The 13,223-nt window shown below is 39.2% G+C and overlaps 2 protein-coding genes and 1 long non-coding RNA gene across 3 annotated transcripts in view; all 3 read right to left on the minus strand.

Moving 5' to 3' along the window:
* The window catches only part of LOC143920823 (uncharacterized), a 239,899-nt gene that overhangs the window by 211,112 nt on the left and 15,564 nt on the right, over positions 1–13,223 (minus strand). The gene's annotated exons all lie outside the window — the stretch shown is intronic.
* On the minus strand, positions 3,271–7,405 carry LOC143920874 (uncharacterized). The gene is made up of 8 exons (XM_077443879.1): positions 7,197–7,405; positions 6,718–6,900; positions 5,898–6,128; positions 5,681–5,821; positions 5,499–5,610; positions 5,270–5,423; positions 5,134–5,193; positions 3,271–5,056 (listed from the first exon to the last, which is right to left on the minus strand). The coding sequence occupies exons 1-8, from the start codon at positions 7,365–7,367 to the stop codon at positions 3,418–3,420; spliced, it is 2,691 nt and encodes an 896-aa protein (XP_077300005.1). The 5' UTR covers positions 7,368–7,405; the 3' UTR covers positions 3,271–3,417.
* Positions 8,812–11,854, minus strand: mr (anaphase promoting complex subunit morula). Its single transcript, XM_077443695.1, has 2 exons — positions 11,763–11,854; positions 8,812–11,680 (listed from the first exon to the last, which is right to left on the minus strand). Exon 2 carries the CDS (start codon positions 11,673–11,675, stop codon positions 9,324–9,326), a length of 2,352 nt encoding a protein of 783 aa, XP_077299821.1. The 5' UTR covers positions 11,676–11,680; positions 11,763–11,854; the 3' UTR covers positions 8,812–9,323.

Here is a 13,223-nt window from a genome sequence, read left to right on the forward strand (position 1 = left end):
TGAGAAAATAGAAAAACCGAAGGAGAGTTTTGGACACTGTATAAAGAGCTTGTGGATGATGGACAAAATTTTTTTAAATATTTGCGCCAAAACCATGTCGAAAGATTGAACAGCTGTCAACTGTCACTATCGATAATTGGTCCAAAACAGCAAAGCGGCAGACTCATGGCACGTAATTCGCGTGTATATTTCCACGATGGCCAAAAAAACGGATACGATACGTTGACGGATGTTGCTGTAAGGTATGAACAGGAAATGTCGGGTACTGCTGTAAGCCTGCCGTGGCGTAAACGTGACGGTTGGTATGAATATACCCATACAAAATGTACCAAAGAATACTTTTCGTACGGCCGGATACCTGCTGAAGTCGGTACGTGCTGACTAGGTATGAATAGACCTTAATTTGTGACCAGTAATCACCGAACCTACCTTACACCTAACCAGACGCGGCACTGCAGCACCCCCAGAAATATTACAAAAAAATCGCATTTTCAACTTGTATTTAGATATATTTGACACACTTGTAGGAATCTCGTCATCGTCATCGTCATCGAAACATTCGAGAAACGTCCACCCCAACAACCCATGCACAACGAAAGAACACCTGCATCCATTAAAATAAATCGAGTGGAACGACGCCAAACATTCGAGCATATTCCACAACAACAAACCACATTCCTCGCATCACTCGCACACGTAAACACCACGTGCACTTCTTGGAATCAATCGCCAAACATTCTAGCAAGTTCCACCCCTACAAGTCGAGTGGAACAAAACCGGTCGAAGAACACCTGCAGCCATTAAACTAAATCGAGCGGAACGGTGCCAAACGTTCTAGCAAGTTCCACCCTAATCGACAAAAACGCATTCCTCGCACACGCATAAACACCAGCTGCAACGAGTCACGTGATGCCCAAAACCAATATAAAAGGAGGTCCACCCCAAACAACTTCAGTCGACCCACAGCAACAAGCGTCGACACACAGCAGCAGATCAGTCGACCCACAGCAACAAGCGTCGACACACAGCAGCAGACCAGTCGACCCACAGCAACAAGCGTCGACACACAGCAGCGGACCAGTCGACATCCAGAGACCTTCTGAACATAGCCGAATGCCGAGCCAGCAACACTCTACCATATCCAGAGACCTGCTGAACATAGCCGAATGCCGAGCCAGCAACACACTGCCATATCCAGAGACATCTGAACATAGCCGGATCCAGAGCAACGACACATTGCAGATCCAGCGACCATCACGACACCAAGTCAACAGCCAATAGCCGCTTCAAGAAAACTTCCCCAAATATTCTAATGCACTTGTACAATATTTAGGCAAACAATAAAACAACTTAAAAAAAGCACAACAGTGTTTCGTTAGGCTGGGATACGGTCAACACTTCCTACCCCGCCTACACACTCATTAATAATCTCAAATATCTAATCATTCTTATTTAAATTATATTCACAAGTTGTAAATGTATACAAATGTGATTTTTTTGTATTTTTTCTGGGGCTGCTGCAGCGCCGCAGTTCCTGTGCACGAGCCGCGCCTGCAACTAACCTTCCCCACTCTCTAATATTATGCATTTTATTTTCGTGTGCACTCATTTCACGGACAACCAAACAAATATTTACCAATTTACTAAGAGGCTGTGGCGGCTCGCTATACGACATGGTCGAGTTTGGTCACCTTCCTGCGAGTGGGGACCAACTCGGCTATGTTCATAGTAGCTACCTCACTCTGCCTTCAGCTATCATAAATAAAGCACGTGCATTAACATGCCAGTCGTCTCATTCGTTCATCCCCTATAAGGCAATAGAAGCAAACGCTCTGTCTATGAATGGGAATCGCACTACATTAAGCAATCCCCACTCTCTAATATTACGCAATTTATTTTCTCGTGTATTCATTTCACGGACAACCGAACAGCTATTTACCAAGAGGCAATAGAAGCAAATACTCTGCCTATGAATGAGAATCGCACTACATTACGCAATTCCCAAATTATTTGCCCTTTATTTTACTCGACCTTTCAGCGGTCTATGCCTGTAAATAAATCTGAAAGCGCAACTCGCACATAAATGTAATCGTATAGGGCGGGTTAAAGGTTTCGACCGAAACTCAGGTTCGCTGATTACTGGTCACAGTCACTAAAATCTCCATAACGGAACATCTGGCAGCCGAAAAGTCAATCATACTAACGAGAACTTGAGTGCCAAATATTGTGTATTCGCGATTTTCATGGCAAAAATTGTCTTTGTGACCACCGCAATGTGACGAATAGTCCAATTATCTTGTAATCTATCACCGAGGGAAGTCTCATGAGAAGAGACTCGCCCGATGTTTACAAATCATAAATAATGATGAAAGAAACGCTGCAGTTACTGACCACTTATATTAAACTAACATATTACTCCCAGTTGGCAGCATAGCATCATGAGCACAAAAAGTTTTAAGATTTTTACTTTACTTGCAAATACAATTCGAGTGCATACTTCTCTTGTTCACCCATCGTCCATTCTTCTAACGTAGCCTACCCATTGCAATTTTAATCTTTCCACTAACTTCACACATACATTTCGCTTTCTTTTTCTCCTCATTGTACATAATAGTAAGTGAAACGTAAAGATGGGGGATGAACGAATGAGACGACTGGCATGTTGATGCACGTGTTTTATTTATGACAGCTGAAGGCAGAATGAGTAGCCGCTCTCCGAACCCAGCCGAGTTGGTCCCCACTCGCAGGAAGGTAACCAAACTCGACCATGTCGTATAGCGAGCCGCCACAGGAAGTTTGTAAAAACATCACATATTTCTTCGAATGATTTATGCAACATTTTAGATTCAAATTCCAAATTTGTCATTAAATGCAAAACCCATCACTATATTGTAACGTAGAGATTAGGTGATGGTTACCAGCGCTGATCACCTGATCTCTCGTTCGCGCCAAAATGGCCTCGACGTATAGAGGAGTCGTATATAACGGCCAATACGATAGCGCAACTCATTGACCAATAGGATTTAAGGAATATACGTATGTGTTTAGTGTGCACTCGAACTGTTAAGCCTTCAGAACTGGAGAGCCAACGAGTGCAGCCCCAATTAACCACTTCTACAACACTAGCTCCGTCTTTTTCCCCGATCCTGGAAAGCCCTGTTCACGTCCACGGAACACTATCTTATACTTTTTTTTAAAAAAATCTCATTCCACCAAATACCCTCCACCGCAATTTTAGTCATGAATAAAAAAAAAATCAAATTTCTTCTTGAAAAATATATATTTGATTATGTTTCATATCATTTAATAAAAGTATAAAAGTAAATTGATGATTTCACATATAAAGTAATTGCACATTTAGTTTGTAATACAGCATATTAAGTACATACATATCGGGAAAACAACTAAGTACCACCACTATACCAGTTGTCTCGATTTCATACTTAAAAGTCTCGGCGATTGTCTTCTCGGAGTCATATGATTGGCACGTAAGGGCGTATTGATCTTTCTACTGTCCACTATGTTACTTTGGGAAGCTTTCACTCCTGCAACCGGTTTTGCACTCAGCGATTTTTTCATGTGTGGAGTACTGCGAGGCGACTTGAAAGTACCATTATTCCTCAAACCCTCTTTCAATTTCTGCATGGGGGTTTGATAATTATCTATATTTACTTTCTCGCTCAATGGTGTGCATATATCGTAAATCACTTCCTTCAACTGCGACGAGAGGTTGAGATTTTCTTTAGATTTTTTACTCACAAGAGGTGATCTCGTAATTTTACTTTTATGCCTTTTCGAAACATACCCCGGGCTTTTGTAAGGCGCTTTTTTGAATAATTTAGTATCTATAGAAGGACTGTACTCGTCCGAAGAATTACTCCTTTGTGGAACTTGTTTATCTGGAGACGTGTGTCTTCTGGACTTTCTAGCAAAGACAGACGCTCGTCTCACTGGTTTTGTGTCGATCTTTTTCTCCAAAGAGGAATCAGAATCAGTCATACCGTCGAACAATCTAGCTTTAGCCATAACCATGCCGGCCATTTGGCTTCTGAGTTTTGCCACAGACTCTCTTCCCGTTAATGGATTATCTGAAATTACCGCATTTTCTAAAACAGACCGGGCACTTTTCCATTTAAAGTTATCATTATTAAGATTAAAATTTTTCGACATGTCGACGGATCTATGTCGAGATTTATCTGCTTCGATATGACCGTGAAAGGAAGACGGTCTCTTGGAACGATTAGCAATTAATTGACTCTGATTTACGACAACTTTATCGTTGCCGACAGAAGGAGATCTCATGCTCGGTGAATCGTTGAACGATCCTCTTCGCTTATCTTCTAAGGCGCGCTTTTCAGCGCTATCGATTACGGTGGGATTGGGTTGAAGCAGTCCAGTTTGAATAGTATTAGGTCTACCTCTTCTTAAACTAATAGATGTATAAAATTGATTTGCCTTATCGTTGATACTATGTTGTTGCTGCAGACCAGTCTGCGAAGAAACGGTCCACGTTTGCGTTCTAATCAATTTAGTAGTATTTTCGCGAGATCGTCTTCTTATAGTTCCTATTTTTCGAGCGCTGGGCGATCTGATAATTTTATGTTCGGCGCTATGTCTTATTTTCAGCTCCCGGCTGAGCCTACGTGCGATTTGATCAGAGCCCGGCGACGACAGCATGGCTGCTTCTTCCAAAGTTTTCTCGTAAGCAGTTTGTACTTGCTGCACCGGTTCTGCACTTTCGATCGCCGTCATCACGTTGAATTCTTGAGAGATTCGATTCTCAATCGCTGAAACCCTACTTTTAATAGCTTCGTATTCACTTTTGGATATCCTAACGTAATCTTTGTCTTTACTATCGGAGAGATCAATTTCCATCAATTCTGTTGACATGCAAGACTTCAAGGCAAATTCTTGATTGGACTTTTCGATTTTATCCAACATGTTGTAATATTGATTTTCTTTGCAATCTCTGCTTGCGGGTGGATTACTTTTAGCAGGTTTTTCTTTGGCTTTTCTACCTATACTCAGTCTCAGTTTCTTATGTTCTTTAGTAACCCTAAAATCAAAGTGAAAATTAGTTTCTCATCATATTAACTTCACTATTAAGGTACTTATCAATAAAAATAAACGTACGTAGCTCGAATCGGAGTAGAAGCTAACGTCTTAAGTGGCAAACTATCGATAATTTCTTTCCTGAAAACAAGAAAAATACCAAAATTAATAACATAAATCATAAAAATAAACATGTATGTGTATTAAAATGCAATACTTTTTCTTTGCCGAAAATCCCAATGTCTCTTGTTGTTTCCTTTTAATTTGGCCTTTGTCTAAAACTGGTGTAGCTAATACATCAGGATTTGTTGATTTACTACTACTACTACTGGTACTATTAGTGACCATTTTACGCAATCCCGTCAACATTCCTAAAATAAATACGTATTTTTTTAATTCTCACAGGATAATTTATAACAAATTACAAAACGAAAATGAAAACCAACGAGTAAGAGAGCCACTTCTTCTTTTCTTCTTCTTTTGAACTTCCTTTGAATCGTTATCCAAACACAAATCTTCAGGAACTCTTCCAATCATACTAGAGTTTTCTATAAAAATCTAAAATACACAATATATTAATAAAATCTACAGTTTCTTATACAAAAACAAACATATTCCACAAACGAACCTTGACTAGTTTAACGTGATGGTCCATACGTTGTTGCGTACAAGACAAAGGAGGCGGCATCAATGTCGGCGCCATCACAATAGCTAAATTATTAACATCCATTTTATTTAAATCACTTTTCAACGCCACACATTTAAAAAACTGAAAAATAAAAACATGCATACAATGAACAGATCAAACTCCAGACGTGTCTAGAAAGAAATAATGCAATAGTTACCTCCATAACATAATGTAAAATGTGCAAATATGACACGGGCATCAACAACAAAGCAAACTGTATGGCACACCATCGATCGCTCTCCGGAAGCAACAAACAACGTAATAAAATCTCTTGCATATCGTTGTTGATCAACGGATCCGGAAGAGTTCTCAAATATAATTTCAATATACTAGCTACGTCTATGGCGTGATACGACTTGTCGATTTTTCCACCGCAATCAATGGCACGCTGAAATTTCAAAACAAACAATAAACAAACCCTTTATCTGCGGCAATAAATATAGTGAACAAGCCCTATACGCGGCACCTTTTTCGCGAATTTGGCAATCGAGTTTTCGACCTTTCGAATACAGATTTTAATATTTACTCAAGTAACCAGATATGTTAATTAACACACAAAGTATTATTTTAAACAATAAAATACATAATATATCTCGTAGTTTTGGCTTAATTGTCAAATAATCATTCTTCATACAATTGAGACGTATCGTCTCAAAAACGTGACGTCACATTAACGAGGTTTCAGTATGGTTCCACAAAAAATCATAATTTTGACTGGTATATATTCATTTCAAGCAAATTGAATAGATGGCATTTAACTCTCGGTAATATATTCAACCAATTTTGAACCTTAATACAGTTGAAATAGGCGCATATAAGCCTCAAAATCCCGTGCAAAGTTCAGAAATTCTATGGAAGACAGCCGCGCTACAGACTTGTGGCCCAAAGCTTCCATAGAAGACGGCCGCAGGCAAACGGTTAATACTAATAACTACATACATACATATAATTCAATAATAAAAAAACAAACCGCATACCCGAATATCTTTCTGTCTATTTTGCGATCCGGCTTTTCTGAACAGTCCTTCAATAAATAGGTGCGATTTTAACAAAGTGCATGTTTCGTAAACAATTGTCGGTATTTGAATGTATTCTCCGCAACATTTTACAGCCTGCTGAGCGACGCAAGTCAATTGCGATCCAAAAACGGCCCCATTAGTCTGAAATGATACAAAAATAAATAAACAAATTCGATCGATTTGTTTCATTATTTATTACTATTAAAAATAAATCACAATAGATAGTATTTTTGTGTATTAATTTAAAATAAATACATGCATGTATACGAATTGGGGTTCATTCAAAAATGAAACCTGTTTTATATGAATGAACAAAAAAGAACAAGTTGTAACTTACTTACATACATATGTATGTAGATATATTGATATACAAATATAATAGAATGTAATGTAAACAAATGTGCAATTTGGTTATGGTTGGAAGGTTGAAGACTGACCAGTTGGCGAGCTGATGAAGAGGTGGGGGCGGGGGCGGAGGCGGGGGCGCGGCAGGCGGAGGAGCTGAGGCCGAACGCACGGAGTCTCCGAACGACGGCCGCTCGCAGGGCTGCGCCCCCGGCCCCATTTCCGGAGCCCGGAGCGCCTTCGCTGCCTCCCGCCAAGCCCATCTGGACGACCGAACACTTCGACAGCCGTCACTAAACTAAACGACCGTTGAAGCCGACCGCTATTTTGAATTTTCTCACCCTAAGCATTCATTTTAGTGGCCAGTGATCATTTGGTGCAAATTTTTTATTATTTATTATAAACTAGCTGAACCCGGCATGCGTTGCAATGCCATAATAACGCATGCAATTCCCGTTCCCGTTCCCATTTGTCGGAAAAACGCAGGCAGCGAACACATTTGAAATGATTGCGTTGCAATGACACTCATGCCCGTTTTTGGGCGAATTTTTTTCACACTAATATTCCCGGACATGCATACAACAAATCTTGAAAGTTCCATCGTAATCGGTTCAGTGGCTTAGGAGTCTATACAAGACACATACAGACATTCAATTATATACATATACATAGTAGCTGAACCCCGGCATGCGTTGCAATGCCATAATAACGCATGCAATTCCCGTTCTCGTTCCCGTTCCGATTTGTCGGAAAAACGCAGGTTGAAAACGCAGCGAACCCATTTGAAATTATTGGGTTGCAATGACACTCATTCCCGTTTTTTCCGTTTCCGCTCCCGTTTTTTCCCGTTTTTTTTTCACAATCTTCCCGGACATGCACACAACAAATCCTGAAAGTTTCATCGTAATCGGTTCAGTGGTTTAGCAGCCTATTCGAGACACACACACACCCACTCATACAACACAGCATCTAGTAACCGAGGCACGGTGCCGGTCTAATACATGCTGTCCGTGTAAAGCCGGACAAAAACTTACACAGGCAAATTCTTTCTCATTTATAGTGAAGTCTTCGTAATTGCTGGAGTTAAAAATAAATCCAAATGTGTTCTCGTCGTCGAACCTTATCGCTTTCGTATCATTTGCTGTAAGTTTTGTGTTTTAAACTTGTGGTAAAAGTGAGAACGCTCGACAGGAAAAGCGGGGCTAGATTTTGGTTGCCATTATGCCGGCGCCAGACATGTGTTCAAAGATGTGATCAAATACGTGTTCACATGTGTGGCACGGGCATTTGATACTATTGTCACATATTTGATCACTTACATAAGTGCGCTTAGCCGTTCCGTGTCTGTTTTTTAGCGCACATCAAAGGGATAAAAGTCCAAATGTTTGTGTGCCTGCCACACTGCGCGAGCCTAGTTAATCAAATCTTTGAACACATATCTGGCAGATACAACAATATGTGACCAAATGTGTGAGCAAAGTCTTCAAAGAAGTGATCACTTCTTTGAACTCATGTCTTGCACCGGCATAATAGCAACCAACATCTAGCCCCGCTTTTCCTGTCGAGTGTTCTCACTTTTACCAAACTTGTTGTCTATATCTATGAGAGACCATGCAATTACTAAGGACCTCAAATTTATAGGAATTAAATAATATTTCATAGAAATTTTATAATTCATAGGAATAAATATATGGTTAAAAAAATAAAAACTTTCAGAAGTGGGCTTTTTATTATTATGTAGGTATATGTACATATATATAATACACGCATATCATATTTGATCAAAACAAAGAGAGATCGAAAAAACACTACAGATATTGGCCACTTATATTTTTAAGTTAAAAAATAAAACATTACTGAATTACTTCTGTGTCCCGAATGATGCTCAAATTCACCACCAACTGATAGCAATACAATATACATACAATTAATTTTTATTTTATTTTATTAGGAAAATTGTTTTTATTGAATACAAAATTGATAAAAAAAAAATTAATATAAGAAAAACCATTTTACAATTTTCACATATAGGTACATTGAATACATTCATTTACAGTCATTGAGTGTAATATTTTAATTCAAGTTGCCAACGACTATCACATGGCCAACAATTGTAGTTTTTTCACATATATGGATATATGTATAAAATTTTATTTTCAAAATTTATTATAGTACAATTTATTTATTCACAATACACAAAATATAAAAGTAGAAAATTATCAACCTTTGGGCAATTTATATAAACCGGCCTGTAAAATCAATTGATGATTCCTAACCTTAGTATCTAAAAAGTGGCGCAACTTTTGTATACTACACTCTGTACCAGAATCTTGAGATGCAAACATCTTCAACATTTGATGAATTCGCTCCAATGGCATAGAATCTAAATTAGTAAGCATTCCGACAACATATGACCAGAAAACTTGCAGCTCTCCCTCTCTCTGATCTAAAGCCGAAGCCATGGGACTCTCCTCCTCTTCGCCGCATATTAACTCTTGAGATTTCTTTGAAGGCGGAGTCATTTGAGCTCTCGAACCAGATTCGTCGTGTTCAATTAGAATATACTTATCCAAACTGGTCACCGACATCAGGCCTAGAGATTGCCAGTACGTCATTTTTCTTCTCAAAACTGTAGCAGGGACTTTCATTACTTGACTCAAATCGTCCAAATACCATTCGGGCTTCTCTTGAAAATGCATTATTATCGTAGCCTGCATCGGTGAAACGTTCAGATCCATCGTCTTGTCGCCGATTTCGATTTCTATATTGACCGTGCCCAGATGAGGTTTCCAATTCAGTGTGCGATTGCCTTTCAAAGCTTCAAACGCCTTTGTGTAAATCTCCAATTGCGTCTTCACTTCAGTCGGCAGCTCGAGAGTTTCATCTTTGAACGGGGGCCAAAATTGCGCCGACAATATCATTGCATTAGTTGAAAACTTCTTAGCTGCAGTTTCAAATATCGGATCGGTTTCTATCAAGCCGTTTATTCGTTTCGAATCTGATATATCTTTCAGCATCACTTCGCAAAAATGCAATTGGGACTCTCCAAATCGAATCTTCAACAGTTCTAAATAGCGTATTTCTTTCTCAGCATTTACGACGCCTTGAGCCAACAATCTATCGGCTAAAAGTGTTCTGTATTCGTTTACAAAGAGTTCCTTACTGCCGTAAACGCTGACGAGCATCGATATGATGTCACTGCTGCGATGGTACTTCGAGGATGTGTTAGGATCTGCATCGACAGGATCTGGACACCACTTCTCCCAAGGTACGTCATCTTCGTTTCCAGTAGCATTATGAGCTGTCGCATCGCTGCTGACACGGGCAAGTTCCTCTGCTAATTCGCTGCCAGGACCTTCTTCCGTAAGACTGATGACGACACTTCGTACTGTATCGTCTCTAGTTCTCAAATAATTTCTAACGGGTTGCGTCACCGTCACCAACAACACACCGGATGGATCTAAATGACGGAGAGCCCTTATAGCAGCTATATACGCTGTAAGTATATCAGGAGTGTTAACACCTGGATGAAGAAGTCGGGATTCGAGTGCAGCTTGAAGTTTACGACTTAAAGTGCTCCTCAATTCCGTCTTGCGCAAGCAAATTTTTATATCTTCAATAGCCGGTTGAGAATCGGGATATTCGATTATGATATTAAACAATTGATCAATTCTAATTCGTGTATAGGTTTCATACAAATAATAAGTTAGCTTTTGCTTAAACGTATCTATTGCATCTTTTATGTAGGAATTATCAGACGGAGGTACCGTAGAACCTCCACAGTATATTCTGGTGAGCCAACTCATCACGGTGGACTCCAGCCAAGCTTCCAGAGCCGCTATATGGGAAACATCAAAAGTGCCTTTGCATGACTCTTGCACATAATTTTCAATTCTCTGTTGTATCAAATTCGTCAATACTTGTCCCGTCAATCTTTCCAAAAGTTGAAGATCAACAAGCTTTCTATTAGTCTCGTGGAAAACGTGTATAATACACTGACATTGACATTCGTTCTCTAGTTCATATCCACATCCACCACAATGTATCATATCTTCGCCCAATTCGCATTGGTCAGAATCAGTATCGGCAAAGCAAAATACATTGAAAGATATTTTATAAAAGTCTTCTATGATATGTTGAAAGTCTAGAGGTAATTGTGAAAGAAGGGTAGCGCGGACGATTTGTTTGAATCCGGCGATTACATCACTTTCTCCAAACAATAATTTTTTTTCGGGGCAGAGCTCATAGAGTTTTTCCAATCGTTCCAACATGGGACCGAAACGTGAGAGAACATCGTACAAATCTTCTACGGCACTTTCAAATAACTCGAATCCTTTGATTGCTTCTTCTCTTTCGTGGAGGAAAACCTTCCAAAATTCGGGAGCGACGAATTTTCGAAGATAAGCTTCTATATTTGATAGAATAACATCAATGATTTTGGATGTTAAATTCATTTCTCCAAGGTATGTAGCTACATACTGAAATTCTTCGAGTGTGATATCGCTGTCGAGCTCTGATGATAAAACTGGAAAAGCGTAAACCACTTGTTGCCATACCTCTTGAGTCGACATCTTACCTAAAATAATAAAAATATATATTTAAATAAATAAATTCAAAATTCTATTTAGTCGTTTACTAATTTTAAGAAATTTACACACAATTAACCCAACTCCAAAAATATTACAATAAAAGATCAATTCCGTGATATCTGTTGACAGCTTAAAATTCTTGACAATCGATTTAAAAGAAGTTGCCAGTCGAAAAAATTTTATTTCGCAGGAAAAAAGTTGCCAGCCTAAGAAATTCTCGGACGTTTTTGCTGATATTTGTGCATATTGATAAACGGATTATTTCACACATTGCGATCGCGCACACGACAATCGTTGCTACGAAAATCGCAAATACAGAATATCTGGCAATTTAGTTTTCGTTAGCATGATAGTTCGCGTAGATAACTCTTGATGGATGGACTTGTGCGAGATCGCTTTGAACGGAATGAACACTAAAATACAAACGTTTTTAAAATTGTTCAATGTCTGCAGTCTGGCATTATAAGACAAGAATAATATTGTCTCGCTTCATCTGTAAAAGTAATGTGGATAGGTCAAAGAATAAACTATAGGCTAAGGAAAGTGTTCGTGTTAAAGATTGATAAGTAAACTAGCCCGTAGCTGACAGCAGTTCCTGATTATTTCCACCAATGAATCAGGATTGTGATAGATGGAGATAAAGTTTAAGTTTGATATAGGCGCTAAGCAAAATCGACACTCCATTGCACCGATGCACTTTTTTACATACCTCTTATTTTCATTACAATTTATGTTGCCAATAAAATGACATTAGCATGACGTTAAACGGGGTAGGTATGAAATGATAAACTAATCTTCCTGATGTTTATTAAATGTGTATATTTTATGGGGAGGGGGGGTTGGAGTGAAACGACAGAATCTTTTCCAGTTTCCAAAAGGCCAAATCGGTCCTAGCTCACAGGATGAAAATTTTGAAAAAACGTGAAAACAAATTTATAAATAAAATATATACATATATGTACATATAAACCCTCATTTTCCGCGAATACTAAAACTAAAAAAGTTTCGTTTTATTTTAAACGCTTAGGGGAGAGAATGCCTGTGCTACAGCCCCCCCCCCCCCAAAAAATTCTGTTTACGGCTGGGGTAGGGGCCTTATGCTCCCCTCTACACGAGCAGGTTGGATTAGACCGGCATCGAACCGTCGCCGGGTACTAGGCACTGTGTTGTATGGACGGGTATGCAACGTTTCAAACGGGCCCATCTGAAACATTACCATACCCACCCATACAACACAGCACCTAGAAACCAGCGCAGGCACGGTGCCAGTCTAATCCAGCTTGCCCGTGTAGAGGGGAGTTATGTCATGATTGAGTCTGGGTCACCATCCTGTGAGTTGAGACCGATTCGCCATGTTAGTGACGGCTACTTTACTTCCTTTCCGCCTTATTTCGTGTTTCCAACAATATCTTCGTTTCATTACCATGAAAAAATTACTGACCATAAATTAATATTTTGTTTGCATTAAATTTAAAAGCACATATGTACATATCTATGTACTGGACTGAATTGTCAATAAAACAATAAGAT

Source organism: Arctopsyche grandis, chromosome 13, assembly GCF_051622035.1.
Source record: "Arctopsyche grandis isolate Sample6627 chromosome 13, ASM5162203v2, whole genome shotgun sequence".
NCBI classification, from domain to species: domain Eukaryota; kingdom Metazoa; phylum Arthropoda; class Insecta; order Trichoptera; family Hydropsychidae; genus Arctopsyche; species Arctopsyche grandis.

Coding starts and splice junctions, on each gene's coding strand:
- LOC143920874 (XM_077443879.1), bottom strand. CDS start 7,367: ATGGGCTTGGCGGGAGGCAGCGAAGGCGCTCCGGGCTCCGGAAATGGG. Junction 5,822..5,897: donor TTTTACATTATGTTATGGAG/GTAACTATTGCA, acceptor TTTATTTTTCAG/TTTTTTAAATGTGTGGCGTT. Junction 5,611..5,680: donor ATCACGTTAAACTAGTCAAG/GTTCGTTTGTGG, acceptor TGTGTATTTTAG/ATTTTTATAGAAAACTCTAG.
- mr (XM_077443695.1), bottom strand. CDS start 11,675: ATGTCGACTCAAGAGGTATGGCAACAAGTGGTTTACGCTTTTCCAGTT.